Consider the following 21,130-nt stretch of genomic DNA (forward strand, 5'->3'; position numbering starts at 1 on the left):
AGTAGCACCTACCGTCCACTAGAGGGAAACATAGCCTAAAATATTTGCTTAAAGTTTACGTTCATTGTTCAATCTCCTTTCATAATATTGTGCGGTTGCATGCATCATAGAACTTATTTATTTAGTTTATTTTTAGCCTAGTCGTGACTGGAGATTTTAAGAGTTGGGAGGAAAGGTTTTAGTCAACTTTCACAGTGAGATGAAGAAATGAAAAGGAGCTGTTATGTGTCCAGTGTTCGGCAGATTTTCAGTGCCACAAACAAGTCACATTATCTTCCTATTGCTGAGAGAAATGCTGAATTACTGTCACCTCTCTATCAAAAAACATAGGCTCCAGAGCAGGTACAAGAAACACACTCATTCTGTAGATACAAAATAAAATGCTGAATATATTTTGGTATTTTTTTAAAGCAGATTTTGTGCAGTTTTCATTATTCATGCATTTCCTCAATCTTCCACAGAGTCTGTAGTACACAGGAAGGAACATTTTATCACTTCCACTCTGTATACGTTGCTAATAAAAAATAATTACATGTTTATGTAAGAAATGAGTAATTAAAACTATGCTAATAATTTCCAACGAAAAGACAAGTTTTGGGATGAAAATAACACAATTTGAAGAGAAACACTGATGTATTAACAGTATTTTAATAACGACAATTGTAGAGAAAAGGAATCTGTTTATTTGTGTAACAAGATCTAAAACCAGGCAAAATGCAGCAGAAAAATTCTAACATTATATAATCCTCTCAAAACAGACAGTAAAAAACATCACTGCAGCAGGAGACATTAAATAAAATCAAAATTGTGACAGACTGAAATAGTTAAACTGAAGTTATTAATGAATCCTACAGAACACGAAACACAAAGTGGAAAATGTATTTAATGAGAAAGAACTCTTTGCTTGTGCTCCTTGGTGTTGTAGTTAAACATGTACATATCGGCAATATCTAACAAAGAAGGTAGGCTCATCTGTAAAGTCTGGGTTTTATCTCACATTACTTTTAGAACAGCCAGTTACAAATAATACAGTGTAAAAAAGTTTTTTCATGAAAATTGCCAAAAGAAACAAAGAATGTTTTCCTTAAAAATGAAAGTAAGTGTAAGTAAGTATACTTTTAAGTCCACAGTTTTTTTTAACAGACATGGGAGAGATCTGTTAAAAAATAATAAAAAATTGAACTAAAGAAAAATAAAAATATTTGATTCTTTTTACTGACCAAAACATGTGGTACTCATATGTAGCGCATGTGAGTACCACATGTGAGTACCACATGTGGTACAGTGGTAAATTTCGACAAATGGTGCCAAAAAACATGCCTTAGGGAAACTAGCTAATCTACCAAAAATGTAAATTAAAACCTAGTGATATTAAGGAATCTGTGTTGTGGTTATAAAGTTCCCTAAATTCACAAAGCATATACTGGCATGCAAAAGATTAGGAAAGACGTGTTTCAATTCTCAATATGTTTTCACATGATCCAGACACAAAATTAGAAGAAGATTATATCCAAACATGAGGCAGGCCATAATACTGTTAGGGCTTTCACTAAATTATCTTCATAACACCACACTCATAGGCTTTCGGCTATGCTAATCTGTAGTGTGCGCTCAAGGTTAAACTACAATTTCTTTTGTGTGCTGGAAACAACAGGAAAAAAGACATAAAATGTCACTAAATTACCGCCCTTCCATTAAACATTTACACCCATTTGGAAAGGAAACACTAGCTTCCTGATTTATGCTCTCTTTGACTTCAATAGGCAGGGAATCAAAGAGATGGTCCTCTACGAGCAGACAGCTCCTGTTGAGGAGGCTGCAGTGACCTAGCTGAACTGGTAGACGATCCAGGCAGTTTCCCTTCAATTCCAGGTGCGTGAGCTGTGAGAGGTGGCCAATTTTCTCTGGGATAGAGGTGACGCAGTTGTGGCCAAGACATAATGTCCTTAACTTGATACACTTGAAGAGCTGCTTGGGGACTACCTCGACTTTGTTTCCTGTAATGGCAAAATGTTGGAGGTTTTGCAGGAAGCCAACCTCCGGTGGGATTACAGCTACTGAATTATGACTAAGGTCGAGGTATCTTAACTTGAGGAGAGTGAACAATGGCGAGGGCAGAGACTCTAGTTTGTTGTGTGACAGATAGAGAGACTCCAGGTTTTTCACATGACTAATTGACAGTGGAATACTGATGATTTTGTTGTACCACAGTTTGAGACAAGTTAGTCTTTTGAGGTGCTGGAAGCTGATGACCTCTTCAATGGTGCGGATGTTGTTCGATTTTAGATCAAGTTCCTGAAGGTTGTTGAGACTGAAGATGGCATGGGGTATGCGCTCCAGCTCACAGTTATGCAACTCGAGCTCTGCAAGATTAATCATTTTCTTTAAAGTATTCAGCACTAAGAGCTTAGTGCCATCATTGTGAATGACTAATCTAACCAGGTGTGGAGAAAGGTCTGTAATGTTTGTTGGGATCTTTGTCAGATTGCTTTTAAGATGCAAAATCTTCAGGTGCCGAAGATCTCGCAAAGTCTCGAGTCCGATCAGTTTGTTGTTTTCAGAGTTCAGGTTGCCAACTAAATAGAGCTCCTGTAAATTCTTCAACAAGTACACCCAACTAGGAATCTCAGCAACATCTGTGAACTTGACATGAAGGCACCGGAGGTGATCACAGAGGAAAATAAAAGCTGTCTGCTCAACTTTGGCCGGACAGTGGTAAAAATGCAACTCCTGAAGGCTGATCATTTGGGAGATCTTAGCTGTTATCTTGGCCTCTGGAATTAATTCTAATTTCAAGATTTCTAAGTCCGTAAGATCAAACACAGCATCGGGGACACCGGACAGCATGAAAAGATGAAGCTCCAATTTATCTTGAGGATTGCGGGTCAAATGCTGCCGTAACTTCTCAAAGGTCCACTCATGGTTAAGGCTAATCTCTCTAAGTTTGTTCTCACTCACCTCAGACAGAAAAACACCAAAGCGCTTCGAATACAACAGGTCATACTGATCAACCATGTGGAGGAGGAATGCAAAGTCGTTCTTAACATCAGGGATGTCACTGAAACTGCTCTCCTCTCTGACCTTCTCAAAGGAATACTCTTTCAGAGGTCGGCGAAAGAGCCAAAACAGTGTGTAAATGCAGATAATGCCATAAACACATATGAGTGCAATGTAGCAGACAAGGAGTTTCTTTAACATAAAAGCCATGTTATGGGTGCACTGAAACTTGGAATATCCCGTCAAATGCTTTATTTCCGGTTCGCACACATGGTCAAAGTCAATAGACGCCACAAATGTCATTGTGTAGCACAGGATCAAAATAAATTTCACAGTTTTGATGACCGTCTGAATGGCATACAGTCTGTATATCAAATCACTGTCTTCGACATGTGCACGGAATTTCCGGACCTTCTCAAACAGGGCCTTGGCCTGCTCACCATCTTTCTTGTCCAGAATGGTCATGGAAGGAACCTCACTCACAAGCTTTTCGGCAGAAAAGGCAACTCCTGATTTGTTTCCTACTGGGGCTGACTGGTTTGGACTGCCCTCCTCGCTACTGGTGGACAGATGTTTCAGGAGGGTGGAAGCACCAGCCAGCCTCTGCTTATTCTCCTCCGAGTCCTCGCATGCAGTCTCAGATAGGGCTTTGGTAGTCCAAGGTGACTCAAAGCATTTTCCAAGTATGGAAACAAAATGTTCAACTTTTGAACTTGTCTTTGGGTATTTGAACCAGAAGTTGCTGCTGACCATCAATACAATAGTATGAATTAAAGCAAGGTAAGGGAAATATTTAGAATACCAAGGAAGGGCAACATGGTAGCACATCTGATTGACAAAAACATACTGCTGAAAATCCAGTTTGGTTCGGACCCCTTTAGGCGGTGGCTGCATGAACGCAGACGACTGTGGGAAGGGATTTGAAGGTACAATGCCTTTTGGAGGTCGTTTTGACATTAAAGGTGCAGCTTGCTCCCCGATTGCATTCTCCTTGTTCCAGAAACCATCACTCGGCTCAGGTGTGTGGGTTTCCAAGAAGCCCTCTGTCCCATCTTGCGCTTGCTCCAAGATGGGAAGGCAAACGACCTGGTCCTTCGTCAGCTGCATGGTTCCAGAAAATATGGCCAACATCAGCATGACGATACCAAGATAATCCATAAAGACATCCCACCATGGTTTCAGAATCCGATAGGTTGGCTGGATGTCATTAAGAGAAGCTACTTCTGTGAGGGTGAACATTCCTGCAAAAAGAAGCAGTGCAAGTTAACTTGACTCGAAAGAAATGGTAAGAAAGCATGCATCAGGATTATTCAAACTGCATACTTTCCACTTGCAAGCTGAATTGTAACACCAGCCTAATTAGGAACCTAAAAAAAGGACTGAATATCACAGCTGCCTTGTATTTTTTATATAGGCTTTGACACAAGTACCATGTGAGCTGCTTGCAGCTTTTTTTCCCCTAATCACAGGTTGTGGCAGCCGCTCCCATGTTTACCACCAAGAGCTTGCTCTTGGAACAGCGACTGAGTAAAAACAACTTTATTTATGGAATAGCGGATTAAGTCAAGATCAGCCTTAGATTTAATCACCAAGATAATTATGGCCTGTATGAATGAGAAAATTAAAATAGGCGGGTTTTAAAGGACTAATTACACACTGCACTGCACTGGCTGATATCTAACGATACTTTTGCAGTGAGATTTGACTGTTTCGGTAAACTATTTTTACTACACATTTTTAGAGATCTGGAGAGAAAATTAGACTTTCCTTTAACTCTCAGAAGGCCTGAAGAGGACAGAATTTAAAGAGGACACCTCATTTGGAGATGAAGGGTGTTAGTATGAGCCACAAACTCAATATTTTACTGTTATATCTGAATTTCCATCGGTCTATTTCATTCAATTCTGATCAAATGTTTACATACTGTTATCAGAAAAATTCTGTGCAAGAATGTAAGCGATCTTTGTGGGTTCTGAAGGAGGTGCTTTGTTCTCTTATTGCTTGGGCTGGCTCTGCCATTAATACTGTATATATGTGATATAATGTAGATATGTGATATAATGTAGATATGTGATATTCCAAAAATTATAATATGCATTCTGATGATACAAGTATATGAGAATATATACCTTTAAATATGAAACCTTTAAAGGAGGTATTAAACATATTTTTCCATTAAGCCCACATTTCTATATTAAAAATAGGGTTTTTTTTATTGGTCTGATGTAATATCATAATTTTACATGTTTATTAACTAACTGAAAAAAATATGATTAACAGAAATAAAGGTTTTCTGTGTTTAATTAATCTATATAATGTGTTTCACTTTGATAAAGTTCCTGAAATAAATGGACTTTTCGATAGTAGCTATTCTGATTTATTGAATGGGTCCGTAAGTCCTGAACCCAACAAACCCAACGGTGGAGGCCAAGTGAGGATACTGCTGTTTCACTGTAGTTAAAATGCAGAAAAATAAGAAAACACTGATTAGAATTTAGGAAGCCATAAAATCTGGTAGGTTGTTTATCCTGCAACACATCAAGGTCAGCATTTGTCACAGCGGCAGCAGAGCAGGCTGAGACCGGCTCCATCAGGAAGGCGCATCCATGGACGCAGGAAAGGAGGAGGAGCTCTCATTATAATAACACGCTGCTCACATAATCAATGCATCTGATTTCTAAATGTAACTGTTTACCCTGTGTAATAAACAGCCCCATCTCTCTCTCTCTTTGCCGCAACAGAGCCATAAATAGACATTGATAAACAGAAATCAGGACCTCCAGTCCAGGCAGGTTACTCACCTTCAGGCGGGCTGATTCCGCTATTTGGACTCCAGCTGATCCGAACAACGCCCCATTTTACATCTCATTCCTCGCCGAGTCCTCGAAGTCGTCCTTTCTTCGCATTTTTCCAGGCCCCCGGTGTGCGATGCTGCATTAATCGGATTAGCAGACTTCCCCCGCTCCGCCGCAGATGGTCGGGTCCTCTGCCGTAGACACAGCACCGGCTGCTGGAGGTGGACCCGGCTGGACGCGTCCCTTCCGAACTCACCGATGACCCGCAGCACGATCCGTCAGGGCCGCAAATCTCACATGGTGGCGCAGAAAATGCAGTCAAATGCAGTTAGTCCTACAGCACGCAGTGCTGTGGAAACACCGCTCCGATTGACAGTAAAGATAGAGATGGCCTACCGACGCTAGGGACCGTCGGCAAATTGTCAACGCTGAATTTACAGTAAAATCCCCAGATTATTAACTCATCACATAACAGTGTTCCTTCGGAGACACGCTTTGACAATAAGGTAGTTAAAAAAAAAAATTACTTTGTAAATTACCTAAAAGAAAAATGATATGTTCTTGCCATTCTTCATGTGCACAAATCTTTGTCATTGCTCATTTTTTTCAAACGAACTAGATTTTTCTTCTATGCCTTTCACACACAAAATTCGCTAAGATCTCAAAAACAAACCGATATACCATAACACATGAGCAAATAGGTCCATAAACAGAAGATTATACAGATCTTAATAAAAGAGTGAATGAATGAACTCATTTATCAATTCATTTCACAAAGAAAACTTTGTATTTCACACAGAGGCTTATATTTTCTGTTATTTTCAATGGCGATGAGTAAAAGTGTTACATTCAAGGCCCAGGGGCCAAATGGGCCCATCGTAGCTTTTCTCTAGAACCTAGAGGGCCACATGAAAAAAAAAAAAACGTTCAAAAACCAGTTTTTATCTGTATAGTGCCAAATTGCATCAATGCGAAAAGATGTTCGATATCTATTTCATGAATGCAAAAACAAATATCTATTAAGATTTTAACAGTTTGTTAATGGCTTTTATCAATGCATTCTGCCACAATGCGTCCTTTGAGGATATTCATAAACTTAATATGATCCAAAATGACACCACAAATAAAAACCATAAAGGGACCAATAAAAATAATGTTCAGTGTTTTTTACACAGAACAGCTACATTTTTGCGATAACATGGAAAGCCTCACAGTTACAGCGTAAGCATATTTGAATGTTTAGTGGAAGAAAAACGTTTGCCTAAGTACTTTGAAGTTACATGGAAAACTGCAATATTTATTAAAATATAAAAAGAAATTACATTTGAGGTTTTCATTAGCTGTAAGCCATAACCATCAAAATGAACAGAAATAAAGCTGAAAATGTCCCTTTAATAAAACTGGATGTGTGGGTTTTACTTTTTGAACTGAACTGATATAATTTTGCTGTTGAGATATTTTAATTTGCAGAGGTGTGTATTATTTTTCTCGTGTTGAAATAGAGACTAGTGCATATTTATAAAACAAGGAAGACAAAATAAGACATCAGTGTAATCTGCCAAGTTTAATGCACTTTAAATGACAAATTTCTACATTGCAGAAAAGTGAAGCCAAGTCCTGACTAATTTATGCCATTTTCTTTGCTTTACTCCAGTGTGAAATAAGTCATATGAAAGATGTGTAATAGACCAACCCCATTTCCAGAAAAGCAACAATGGCCTAAAATGGGATTAGCTTAATATCAAGTTGTTTTGGTCTTGCTGTAACAGAGACAACAGCAAAGGAATTCACTTTAACCTTTGTTAATCATCTCCTTTTTTTTCTATTCATAATAGAAAACTTAAATACATTTAGAAATGGATGCCAGCAAATCAGTCCAAAAAGACCTGGTGGAAAAACTGAGAGGGTGAAGGCAAAAGATAAATATCTACATGATGTAGAGTTAAGACTGTTTTGGAAAGTTATGCAGTCAACAGATCACTAAGCAGGTGTGAGTGTAAGTATTATAAATAAAATAAAGACTTTATCCAATCATTAATTAATGTTTTGTACACATTCATGTGACTTTTTAAGTCCTGTGGTTATTCAGTATTAACCACAGATATTAACCATAAGGGAAATATTGTTCCCTTATTTCCATGACATGATTGATTTAACAAAAGTTAAATGTAGGTTTTTATTAGCAAAATGTTCTGGAAATGGGGTTTGTATATTGTATACATATGAGGGTATAAGGCTACTAGGGCTCCTGTACATCTTTAATTCAAATTCGCAATATTTCCAAAGTTAGTTTTGTTTTTCATGAATGGACAGAATGACTCATGAATGGATGGTTTGATGGACAGAGAGAAAGTTGGATGTATTTAAGGGTCAGTGGATGGATGGATTGATGAGCGTATGATGGATATGTAGAAATGATTATTTGGAGAGACTGATGGAGTAATAGACTGATCAATGAACAATCCTACAGATGGACAAACTGAAGGTCAATAGAGGGCAGACAGACCTGACTGATGGGTAGATAAATGAATGGACGGACATGTAGGTTGACGAATATGCAGTTCAAAGATTGATAGAATAATGAGTATGATAATGGATGGGGGTATGCATGGTTAAAGGAAGGAATGGATGACTGATGGGTTGAAAAACTAATGAAGAGACTGATCGGTGCATGAATGGTTTTTTGAATAAATAGACAAACCTTTACTTAAAATTAACAATAAAATGGTTTGGATATTTATCATCTAGAACTTGGCACAAAGAAAATGTCTTAAAATATTTGTATTCATCAACTTTTTCCCCCCATACTTATCCAGGGCTGAAAAATACTTCAACTGAACACAATAATTTTCCAAAAGTTACAAAATATTTGAAGGACTGTGGACTTCTAGCTTCCATTTACTCCATTTGCAGTACATTATTTATTCATTTTAGATTTACATTTCCTTATCAAAAACTATATGTGGACATGACAATAGCAGGACAACAGAATGAAATAATTCAGTCAATGACACAAATCAGAAGATAAATATTGCAATAACACAGGTATAAGACACTAGAGGGTTTGCTTGACCTGCAAACCACAAGCCCTTTTAGTGACTAATCAATGTTCAACATACAGCAACAAAAGAAGCATGTCTATTTTTTTCTTATTTCCATGTCAGGTGGCTGAAAAATCCCTGTAGCTGCCACACTAATACGGTGATATATGTTCCTTACAAGTAGTGTAATAGTTAGTTTAGAATGGTTTCATATAAAACAAATGCTCTGAATTGATAGAGCAATCAACAGGCACTGGGGCTATAATAAAGCACCTCACTCAGCCTTCATTTGGTCCCTTACATCTGAAGGCAGAGTCTCAAACAGTGTCTCTTCCACTATAAGGCCACTACGCTTCAAAGCACAACAGCAACCCAGCTCTTGTGGCAGGAACTCAAAGTGGTTGCCTTTGAGCTCCAAGTGGGTCAGCAGAGTGAGGTAAGAAATCTTTGGTGAGAGGATGGACAGTGAGTTCTTGCCCAGCTTTACTGTTTTGAGCTTTTTGCAAAAGAACAGTTCATCTGGAAGGTTTTCAAGTTTGTTACATGTGACGGAGAAGTACTGCAGACTCTGAAGTACTCCGATTTCGGGAGGGATGAATCGGATGTCATTGTGGGATACGTCAAGGTAGCGCAGCTTGTTGCACAAGAATAGATGTGAGGGTAAGATTTCAATCTTGTTGTGGCTTAAGTAAAGGCGCTCCAGGCTGCTGAGCTTTTTGATATGCTCTGGGATGTACATGATGCCGTTGTGCCACAGCTTGAGGCAAATGAGCTTTCGGAGATGCTGGAAGCTGACAATCTCCTCAATGGAGCGAAGGTTGTTTTCTTTCAGGTCAAGTTCCAGTAGGCTTGTTAGACTGAAGATAGCATGTGGAATTCGTTCAAGATCACAACGCACAAGCTCCAACTCAATCAGACTCGTCATCTTTTTTAGATTGTTGAGCATTACAAGCTTTGTTCCATCATTGTGTAAGTACAGCTTCTGCAGATGACTTGACACGTCCACGATAGACTGTGGGATTTTGGTCAAATTGCTCTTAAGATAGAGAGTTTTCAGACACTTAAGCTCACGAAGAGACTCAAGAACAATATTCTTTGAAGCATCAGGACCGAGTGATCCGGACAGGTAGAGCTCCTCTAGGTTACGCAGAATGTACATCCAATTTGGAAGTTCCTTATTGTCATCAAACTTGACACGAAGCACTTTCAGGTTCTCTTTGAGGAACGAAGTAGCAGTTGTGTGCAGCTTCAAAGAGCACTGGTAGAGAGACAACTCCTGGAGGTCTTCCAGCTGAGAGACTGATGCAGGGATGGTGACATTGTTGATGATCTCAAGCTTGAGTGACTGCAGCTCCGTCAACTCAAAGACGGTATCGGGTAAACCAGGGAGCATGAAGAGCTGAAGTTCGAGTCTATTGTTTTGGTTTGTCTGGAGTCTCTGACGCAATTTATCTGGGGTCCACTCATGGTTCAGATTGAGCTGTTTCAACTTGTTCTCACTGACTTCTGAGAGGAAAACAGCAAACCTCTTGGAATACAGTGGGTCATACTGATCAATCATGTGCAACATGAAAGCAAAGTCGTTTTTAACATCTGGGATGTCACTGATGCCAGTTTCGTTACGCACATACTCAAAGGAATACTCTTTAAGTGAGCGGTAAAATAGCCAATAGGAAGTGTAGAGGCTTGTTAATCCATAGATAGCCACCAAAAACAGGTAACAGTAAGACAGCTTGGAAAATAGATGAGCCATGGTGTGATTACATTCAAACACTGTATATCCTGTAACGTCTTGAATTTCCTTGACTTCACAACAAACTCTGTTATGCACTTTATTCACTAGAAAGCTGTTGTAGGCAATGATCACAAGAAATTTCAGGACTTTAAACACAGTCTGACGAACATACATAAGGTAAAGTATATCTCCCTCTTCCACATGTAGTCGAAACTTCTTTACCTTTTCAAAAAGAGCCTTGGCTTGCTCCCCCTCTTTTTTGTCAAGGGCACTTGCTGACGGCTTGTCTACCACAATCTTTTCTGGAATAGACCTGAGGGACTGCGTCTTCTCCAGACTGCTTTCTTCAGGAGACAATGGAGTAGTGGACCTAGATGTTCCGCTCTTTTTCTGGTCTTTTTCCTCTGGATTCTCTCCAGACACCTCAGACAATGCCCGTGTGGTCCATGGGGAGTCAAAGCACTTGCTGAGCATTGAGATGAAATGCTCTATTTTTGAACTTGAGCCGGGGAATTTAAACCAGAAATTGCTACACACCATGAAAACCAGTGTGTGGATGAGAACCAAATAAGGAAAGTACTTGGCATACCAGTGTAGAGCCTTCTCATAACACATCTGATTGATAAAACTGTACTGCTGAAGATCCAGATTATTTTTCACCCCTCTCAGTTCTCCCAGCCCATTTGAGAAATTGGACTGCAATTGTAGGAAGATGCTCCTGTTCACTTCACAAATGTTCTCTGAGCCAGATGATACTTTGTGAGGAAGGCATATGATTTTGTCTTGCATTACCTGCAACAAGATGTAAGAAAACGAGGTACTTGTAAGCACTTAAAAACATTCATAAAATATATAAATAAAAACAAAAGTGTTTGTTATTATGGTAATAGTTCTGCTACCAACAGTTAAAACATGAAAGTACTGTGTTAAGAGTTGAAGTTAAGTGTATGTAAGCGTGAATAATTCTCCTTGTGGAAACTGAGTTAATTCACATCATTTTTGAATTATTTTAGGCATATTTGAACAATATTGCCATTCTGAACAACACTCCTCACTAGTTGGTGGAGGTAATGCACACATATTAGCTGTTTGCCAACTATCCAGTCCCGTACTTCATCCCACTGACAGAAATAGTGGGTACTGTAGGAGACTGTATGCTCAGCCGTGAAATCTCAAATGTCTCTGGACAGTGAGCACGGCTCTCAAAAGTGTTGCTCACTCACTGACCAGGGAATCTAATCAGTTTGTATGGCTTTCTGAATTGGTATTAAATTGCAAAAAAATCCTTTGCAATGCATTGAGGAATAGATATTTTTACCCACTTCTATTACAAAGTGACTTATAGAAGAAACAGTTGATGTTTTGCACTCGCTGTAACAAAGCCCAGTTTAGCGAAAAATGTTTCTGAATCTGAATAGATCAAATACTAAGGACATGTATGTCAACTTTAAAATTAAAGGAAGCAAAAAAAAATTAATTCTCTTCAAATATTGATCTATATTTATATCAAATATAATTTATTTTTAATTTTAGATGATCTAAAAACAAGAAAGGTTTAGTCCAGTTTATTGTCAGAAGAGGACAAAATAAGAAGTTTATTTGTCTCTTGTTTTGTTTGGCATTTCATAATTTATATAGAATTTGATATGTCATGTTACATGAAGCCCGATTAGTGGGTTGTGTGTTAAAAGTGAATAGCACTGGTTAATACTAAACACATGTTCCCATGTTGTCACTTATTTCCCTCTATTGTCTTTGTTGTGGCTTTTATTCATTTTTGCAGCATTTCATTATGTTTTAATGCATTTTAGTTTAGTATGTTATTGCATGGTTACGTATGCATGTGTGCAACAGACTACCACATAACTCCCTCTAGATTGATACAGTAAAACCTAACTTAACCCTTATTATTAAATGAGTGTAACGTGACAAAATGTGGAAAAGGTCAAAGTGTAAAAGTACTTTTGCAAAGCATTGAACATACATTGACACCTAGTTACCCGTGTCGGGTAGTTTATCACTTTAACATGGTTTATCTAGTGCTGCACTGAATGGTTGCTAGCATCAGTATACAGAACAAAAGTCTGTGGTGTTTACTTCAGATTCAAGTAATAAAAAACAGATGTTGGACTGCAATGCTAATAGCAGGAAATAGGCACTTTAAATTACTGGTAGCAGGCTTTTAAAAGGAGAGGCGGGCCTATGGGGCATTCTGCTTCGCTTTCTAAAATGTGAATAATCAGGGACGTCTGTACAGCATAATAGAAAAAGTATTGCAGTAGATAAAAAACAAAAACAAAACATGAAATACTGCCATGAAATGTCAAGTCAGACAAAATCTAACAAGCTGTCATTAAATGCACCATTTTTTTTTTTAAATCTGTGTTTCTACTTCAAAGTCTGAATGAGTTAGTTAACTGACAAGCATAGTAATAACAAGTAATTAGGCAAAGCTGCATGTTGATACAGCTCCTACCCACAAAGTAAACTTGGCCGTACAAATAATTGTCCACTCAATTTGGAAAACCTCCGAATGAATCCATACAGTTGGGGCAGGAGAGGGAAGACAATGGCTGCTCACCATCAGACAAATATCCTGTTGGGAGATTTACATCAAATATCTTGGTACTATTTTCAGGATTTCCACTATGGTGACTAATAGCAGCCAAGAAATGTCCCTCATCCCAAACAGAGTGAGAAGTCAAGGGCCAGGCCACGGGGGTTTGGAATCTTCTGTTTACTAAAAGAGGCAGGGTGGGGAAATGTTTCCAGAGCTAAACCCCTGATGGGCTCAATGCTTCCCTTGCTGTACACAGGCCAGACTGGAGCAGAACACAAGCAGTGTTTTTGAGCTGGTACCAATGGAGAGGGCAGAGAAGTTATGTTCCAATAGCTTTCCTGGGAATTCATTTGTTCTAGCTGGAATGGAAAAAAAAAAAAAAGAAACAGTTCTACCTTTATATTGCGGCAGCATGAATATGTGTTATCTGACCTGCAGAGTGCATCCAAACACACCAATCATCAGCATGACGACAGACAGGTACTCTGTGAACACGTCCCACCACGGCTTCAGGACTCTGAACGCTGGCTGCTGTTCAGAGAACTGCCGGAATTCCATCACAGGAATCATGATGCTTGCTGAAAGAAAAGAACAAAAAAAAGTTGATCTTTTTACATTTTAAAAGAAGTTATTGATTAAGACTGTTTGTAACGTGGGGCGTGCTCCGGTGGCGTAGAGGTTAGCGCGCCCCACGTTTGAAGGCCTTCAGTCCTCGACGCGGCCGTCGCGGGTTCGATTCCCGGACCCGACGACATTTGCCGCATGTCTTCCCCCCTCTCTTTCCTCCTTTCCTGTCAGCCTACTGTGAAAAAAGGGACACTAGAGCCCACAAAAAGGACCCCCTGGTGGGGAAAAAAAAAAAAAGACTGTTTGTAACGTAAAAAGTTACAAACAGTGAAATAAACAAATAAAGGAAATCAGAGACTTTTGCTAACTGGCCTAGTAGTGGCGACCCACCAAAAATCCCTTTAAGAGGGAGGCATGTAACATTTGGCGAGATCACAAAAGAATGTTCATGTTTACAAATCCACTATTCCGTCAAGGTCCCAAACGTAATCCAAGAGAAATGCTGTGGAAAGACTTAGAGAAATCCTAATGATACTCCTCAGGGAGATGGTCTGCACCTCCCAGGGTTCATCTTGTGGTTTTACTAGATTTCACATGAGATTCCTCATGAAATAGTTTATATGAACTATAGAAATATATCAACAAGTACAGATTATGTTTTTCATTGTATTAACACAGTAATAGTGGGGAACAAACTAGCGCATGCACTCTAACACTGACAAAGGTAAATGTCTAAACTGTTTGTATCAAGGATGTGTGGGTTCTACAGAGATGTTAGCTGCCCTTTTCCTGAGCCTACGAATGTACAAGTCTTTGATAAAGGGAAGGTCAGCCTTATTAACCTCCTTTGCAGACCTGATTGTTTGTTGCAGGCTGGTCTTGTTCCATTCTGTGGCTGAGCCAAACAACATGTTGATGGATGTGTACTGGATGAACTAAAAATGGCCATGTAGACGATAACCAGCAGTTCCTGTGAAAGGTTGCACATCTGGAATACAGTGTCTGTTGGGCCTTGTTCTGAACACTGTCGATGTGTGAGAATCATCTGAGGTTCCAAGATAGGGTGGTTCCACGAAAACGAAAGTGATCAGTAGACAGTGTTAGTGTCTACTGATTGGTCTGTCAATGACAACTGACAGACCAATTGCCATTGGTCTATCATTGATCAGACGAAGGACAGTGGTATCATCTGCAAATATCAGGAGTTTAATATCTGAAAACTTTGAGGTGCAGTCATTTGTGTACAGGGGAGAAAAAAAGTTGGAAAAGAATATCTTCTGGTGGAGGATGTCAGGGTTGGTGGTTTGAAGATCTAACTGAAATCCTCAAACAGGATCCACAACTGGTTGAGGTGGTGCAGAAGGAAGTGAAGTCCCACTTTGATTAAATCATCTGGCGACCTATTTGCCCCATGCATGAAAAGCAAGGACAGACTGGCGACTTGTCCAGGGTGTACCCCGCCTCTTGCCTGGAACGTAGCTGGAGATAGGCACCAGCAACCCTCCCAACCCCATTAGGGACAAGGATGAAAAGAAAATGGATGGATGGATGGATGAAAAGCAAGGAGTCCAGCACAAGGCTGCGGTCTCCTTTGGATGTTTGAATACCAATCTCTCAAAGCATGATCCCAAAGGTCAGGATGACAGGTTGGTATTCATTCATCCCTGTTATGAGGCATTTCTTGAGTACCAGGATGATTTGTGGCACATTTGAAGCAGTAAAGAGCCACACACAGTTACAGAGACAGGTGGAGATCTAAGTGAAGATGAGGGCCATTTGGACAGCTCAGGCTTTCAGGCAGAATGGAGAAGCACTGTCAGGTCCCGGTGCTGTCGTGAACTTAGAGCCTATTTAAATCGTCCTCAGTGGTTTTCAGAGTGGAGGGGTTGTAGATATATCAATGGTTGTGCAGGTAGTCCTTTGTGTTTGAGTATGGTGTGGGTAAATGGGCTGCAGGTGTGACTGGCTGGTAAGCCAATGACTAAGGGCACTGGGCAACATAAACAGATACAATGGTTTTAAAAACATATGGTTTTTAAAACCATTATATTACTCTTGCTATGGTTCAAATATCTTCTTAATCACATGCTGGAAAGTGTGCAGGAGTGGCTCAACGTTTTGCTGGCACTATGGAGCTCAGTGTATGCAGCTGCACTCTGCCAGACAGCTGGCTGAAGAACACTTGTACAATTCCTCCTTACTTGGACGTAAGCCACGCATCCACACAAATTACTACTTCTATTCTAGAACCCTTTTCTGAGGTACATTTCTAATCTGATAATTGGCTTTTACTCAAGCAAATGTAGTTGGAAAGGAGAAGTGCAATAATGCACCATAAAACCTAAGGGTTTTTTTTATATAGTAATAGAACAAATGCCATAAAATTCTCTTACCAACTAATGCCTACTAATGATATTTACATTTTTGTTAGACCTATTGACTTCATACACATGAACATTGCTAATGTAATCATTTCAAACTCGTTGTCAATAGAAAAAGTAAAAATCCTTCCTAGAGACCTAGTGAAAGATGTAATGTGTTATTATCACCATATCTTATGAAGCCCACTTATTTACAAAGAGTCTTTGCACCTGGAACACAATGATGGAGAAAATGGACAGAAACCAGACCTCAGCACTTTGCTTGTGTACACAAACTGTGGCCTCAGAGCTATTTATCTCTTTAGAAGCTGTTAAAATAAGACTTTGTTGAGAGTGTGAGCATGACGTGCACATCTGATGCACTGAGTCTCTGGTCACCTTCAGGGAAAGCGCTGTAGCTGTATGTATCCTGTTTCCTCCTGCCAGTGGATTAGATCTCAGAAGCAGTTTTTTTTTTTAATCTGCAAAGACCTGAAAAATACACTATGTGTGTGTGCATGTTAAAAGTCATAGAAATAATCATTTGACAGGTACAGCTATTATTTATACGGTTTTGTAGTAATTGCTGAGTAGCTTTCTAAAAGCATAAGGGGTACCTCAGAGGTCTTACTCTAAAGACATCAATTAGCATTTCCCTTAGAAAGCCAGTATTGATTCTTCCATCCCTGCATCACAATGACAGCAGGAGTTTAGAAAAGCTATTACAAAGATGTTGGTGCTCAAATGTCCACCGATGGCTCGCAGTAATGGGTTATGGAAGTCTAACAGCTCCTGCTGCAGATAGCCATGAGGAGGTTTAGCTTGCCAAGGATGCTATCTCACCACAGTTACATTCCAAGTTTTATCACATTATCCAGATTCATACAAACATCCACCCAGTATGAAGGTTGGACAATTATCTACATAGCGATTCGAAGCAATTTGCTCATCAATCAAGAGGCACATTGTTTTAGTATGTTCAAAGCCAGTGCACATTTACTCTGGATCTTATGAATACCTTCTGATCTAACGAGTAACAAAAAATGCTTTTCTTTCTTACTTGAGGTCTCCATGTCTTCATAACACCTTAAAAAATATTTACATCTCAACTAGTTGGTTGGAAGATATGCCAGTAGAAAACCTGGGTTTTCTGTCCGACCATCACAAATGTTGACATGTAGATTTTGTTAAACTTTACAGGGTCTTTAACTGGAATTTTGTTTTTCTTTCGCTTTGATCAGATTATCATAAAATAAGGGATGAATTGTCATTTTTTGGTGTAAGTATCCAGTTCTCCAGATATTGTTCAAATTTTGACTTGTGGTTATTTTACATTAGGGGAAATGACCTATGTGGTGTCTACCTGCCTCAAAAAGCACATATTTATCCATATTTATCCTATGTACTGATCTTACCCACTTTCCGGATGCACTGTAAACAAGCCAACGGGCCAGCAAATTAACCAACAAATATTGTTAAACTCCCAGTTTTACTATATAAAGTCCAGAACCCTATGATGTGTGCATGCTTTGGGTCATTAGCATACTTATTTAAAAACTTCTGCTAAATTCAGTACTTTTGTTGTAAGTCCAAAAGACAATGGTACTGTACTGTTAGGGCATAGCTATTAGCATCACACACAACACAATCCTTTGATTGGTGAAAAAGAAAAGGTCACTGCTTGCGACAAGACATAATAGCACTAGTTTGTGTTCACACTAGTTTAATGAAGACATTCATAAAAATGTATGATTAACGCTCAGTAAACAGGAAAAAGAACAAACTTTTGGCTGCAGGCTGCTAGCCCTGGTATACTGTGACTGAGTCCCACTGTCTCACAGCGCGATAATTGTCAAATATGATGTCATCATGCGTGACATTTTCACTAAAGCAAAAATGTGTGACACGATCTCCCTGGCTGCTGGTGCAGTTGGTAGCACTATTGCCCTGCAGGAAGAAGGTTTTGACTTTCTGCATGTAATTGCCATGTTTTCACTCTGTATGCATGGTTCTTTCCTGCTACTCTGGCTTCCTCACACGCCCCAAAACCATGACTGTTAGGTTAATTTGTCTCTATTAAACACTCTTACAAGTAAGTGTGTGAGCATAGTTCTTTCTCCTGTATGCTCTGTGATGCACTGGTGACCAGGTTGTACCTTACCTCATGCCAAACGGTCCCTGGAGATAAGAACTACCTTTGTCATAATGTGCATTTTATTCTTTGTTTGGAGTTGGGGCTGGACAATATGGCTGAAAAACGTATGACGATATAAGCAACGATATATTCTGATTCTGAATTGTTTCCATAATGTACGGGCTGGCAATGAATTTATAGAAGACAAAATGAAATATCTGTGTCATTTGAGTCCACGAAATTCACAGGTTCGAGGTTTGCCATTGTTTAGTGTCACTGCAAAAAACATCAGCAGAGCAACGACCACAGATCAGGAGCGCTCACAGCCTGCCCACGTTCCCACGTTCCCACAATCCAGACCACATTTACGGCCACAACAGTGAGGGACAGACCATAATGGAGACATTCCAAACTGGAGCAGTACCCAACCACTTAGTGGTTGGTTCCATACAACTGGAGAAATCTCTGTTTAAAACAGAACTTTGTCTGGCATTCCGGTTGAGGAACGTTTTATCCTCGGAACACTATAAGAGAATATTTTTGTGGTTTTGAAACTGGAACTTTTCAAGGTTTAGTATGAGTAGGTTTCATATTTCATGGGGGTGAAATATGAAACATAAGGGCAACGTTTTCATAGACTAAACAAATAAACTCTAAGTTTCAGATCAATCCTAATATAGTGTTTAAACGGTGCCCTAGCTGTCCAGCATTTTCATTCTTTATTTTATTAATTTTGTATTCCGTCTTTGCGTGAACCTACTTGCTTTGATTGCCTGCCATTTTGCTCCTGTTGCACCAGAATTTCCTATGATGATGAAATGTTAATCCTATTTTATAACAGTGTCATATAGTGGTTACATGTGAATAAAGCCCTAAAACTTTTTTATTAAGCGGGCTGAATCAGATTGATCTAAATTTCAATCTTTGCTTTGTTTAGCTTAATGTGAAGAGAAGTGGCGTGACTCAACTAATTGATCACATGAATTTAAACTGAACCATTTTTATTTTTAAAAGCGCCCTGAGCTATAACTTTCTGTTAGGATTTGGTGCTTTATACGTGAAAAGCTAAATATTTTACCTGTACATTTGATGTCATTAAACATGCAGTCATTTACTTTCGATTCAACTTTGTTGTTAAAATACAGAAAATGATGCATTCTAACTTCCCTGAGTCTCTGTTATTGGTCAGTTGGGAAGCTGCACCACCAATCAGAATTGCAGTTATTTTCATGTCAGTCTAAAGGACATCATTGCTCTGATTGATTACTATTACTAAGACAGACCTACTCAGATTTCCGTCTAACATCAGTATGCTTATTGAAACATAACAAAGGCATGTTCGGTTTATGTCAAATTAATAACTTCACATGAGTGAAGGGGAGCATAGCTGAAGTAATGGGAGCAGTAAATGGTCAGAACATGTGTGTGCAGACGTGTAATGAGCAGACTGTGCAGCTTGTTTCAGGTAAGCAGTAGAGGGAAAAACAGTCTCTTGTTGGATGAGTCAGCTATTGAATGGAGCTGACCAGGCCATATCCGGGTCCCTTCCTGACAGGAAACTTCTCTGAATCCCAGATATCCAGATATCCAAAAACAGACATGGTTAGGAACACACCCAGACTGCCAGCGTTTCAAAAGTACTGTCTCGCTAGGGAGGTGGAAAAAAACAAGCCGCAATGCAGGAGTAGTTTTTTTTTTTTTTCTTCCTCCTCTTCTTCTTTTCTAAGTGGAATACATCATTACAAAAAATGACATCACAGAAAGTGCTGAGTAAGTTGGAAAGAAGCGGTGATTCAGAGTGAAATCACTGAAAAGTTCGGGAGGTGAGAACTAGTAGTAGTCCTCAAAGGATTGAGGATAAATATAGGAGAGACCTCTGTTGCGACTGACAGGCGGCCACTTTTCTCTGCGCTGTTTCCCCCCCCACACACACACACACTACATATTTGAGGAGAAAACTAACGGTAACGCCGTTCAACACGTACTCCACCGGCAACAAACGCTACAGCAGCTTAGGGTGCCTTTCTGAGGTGGAAAAATGATAGTCGTTCGGCGGTTGAAACGCTTACCTTTTCTCTGGGGACGAGCTTCAGCGCAGTGTGTTCCTCACGCGGTTCGGGCTCCCTCTGTCCGCGCTGACCAATGAGCCTTCCTGGATCCCCGGTCCCGACAGAGCGCGCGGGCATGGACCGTCAGCTGCAGGGGCGTGGGCTTCAAAAGAAACCGAGCTCCAGTTACAGTTTATGATGCACGTACCGCTCAGATGGGCGGGGATACAATTTATCTTAACAACAACAATAATAGTAATGATAATAATAAATGCGTACAATAGAAGTACGCATTTAAATCAGGGGCCATAAGTAGGTGTTTTTGTAACTTTTTTATTTACAGACAAAAATCTGAGAAGTGTGGCATGCACATTAATTCAGCTCCCTTTACTTTGACACCTTTGAATATAATACATTCCAACTAAAATGGCCTTTGGAGAATATTTACATATTAGTAAATAGAGCTCACCTGCTTCTAGGTTTATTGCAAGATGATGTATATATTCCATAAGTGTGTTGTGGAATCAGCATCAACAACAATAATGAATAAAATTATATGAGTTAAAGCACAATTTAATTTCTCTATGGGACAAATAATGTATATTTCAATTAAATTTAATTGAAAAAAAACCGACCCAGTGGGAGAAATCAGGTTTACAATAGAAAGTAGCAAGAGGATGCATATTGATACAAAGGTAAGACAATGTAAAAATAAAAGACTGTACCAGAAGGATTAAAGATATCTCGATGTCAATTTGAAACATTAAACGTTCAGCGGACTGACGCGTTGTTTGACTTTGTCTACATTTTTAAACATGCATTGAACAACAGGGATGTTATTAATTACAGAACAAGAGCAGAACTGATATTATTAAGTTAAGTCCCAACACAAA

General features: G+C 39.3%; 2 protein-coding genes across 2 annotated transcripts; both read right to left on the bottom strand.

The window, feature by feature from the left end:
• Positions 1 to 667: 667 nt before the first annotated feature.
• On the bottom strand, positions 668 to 7,199 carry lrrc8db (leucine rich repeat containing 8 VRAC subunit Db). The gene is made up of 2 exons (XM_044128587.1): positions 5,799 to 7,199; positions 668 to 4,238 (listed from the first exon to the last, which is right to left on the bottom strand). The coding sequence occupies exon 2, from the start codon at positions 4,234 to 4,236 to the stop codon at positions 1,681 to 1,683; it is 2,556 nt and encodes an 851-aa protein (XP_043984522.1). The 5' UTR covers positions 4,237 to 4,238; positions 5,799 to 7,199; the 3' UTR covers positions 668 to 1,680.
• A 142-nt stretch (positions 7,200 to 7,341) lies between these two features.
• lrrc8c (leucine rich repeat containing 8 VRAC subunit C) lies at positions 7,342 to 20,404 on the bottom strand. The gene is made up of 3 exons (XM_044128588.1): positions 20,259 to 20,404; positions 13,561 to 13,706; positions 7,342 to 11,360 (listed from the first exon to the last, which is right to left on the bottom strand). The coding sequence occupies exons 2-3, from the start codon at positions 13,696 to 13,698 to the stop codon at positions 9,108 to 9,110; spliced, it is 2,391 nt and encodes a 796-aa protein (XP_043984523.1). The 5' UTR covers positions 13,699 to 13,706; positions 20,259 to 20,404; the 3' UTR covers positions 7,342 to 9,107.
• Between the last annotated feature and the right edge of the window lie 726 nt (positions 20,405 to 21,130).

Source organism: Gambusia affinis, linkage group LG10, assembly GCF_019740435.1.
Source record: "Gambusia affinis linkage group LG10, SWU_Gaff_1.0, whole genome shotgun sequence".
Taxonomy (NCBI): domain Eukaryota; kingdom Metazoa; phylum Chordata; class Actinopteri; order Cyprinodontiformes; family Poeciliidae; genus Gambusia; species Gambusia affinis.

Bases quoted from the DNA above. Each gene is read 5' to 3' on its own strand.
- lrrc8db (XM_044128587.1), bottom strand. From the start codon at position 4,236: ATGTTCACCCTCACAGAAGTAGCTTCTCTTAATGACATCCAGCCAACC.
- lrrc8c (XM_044128588.1), bottom strand. From the start codon at position 13,698: ATGATTCCTGTGATGGAATTCCGGCAGTTCTCTGAACAGCAGCCAGCG. The intron at 11,361-13,560 runs GTCAGATAACAC...ATCTTGTTGCAG, and splicing joins TGTTTGGATGCACTCTGCAG to GTAATGCAAGACAAAATCAT.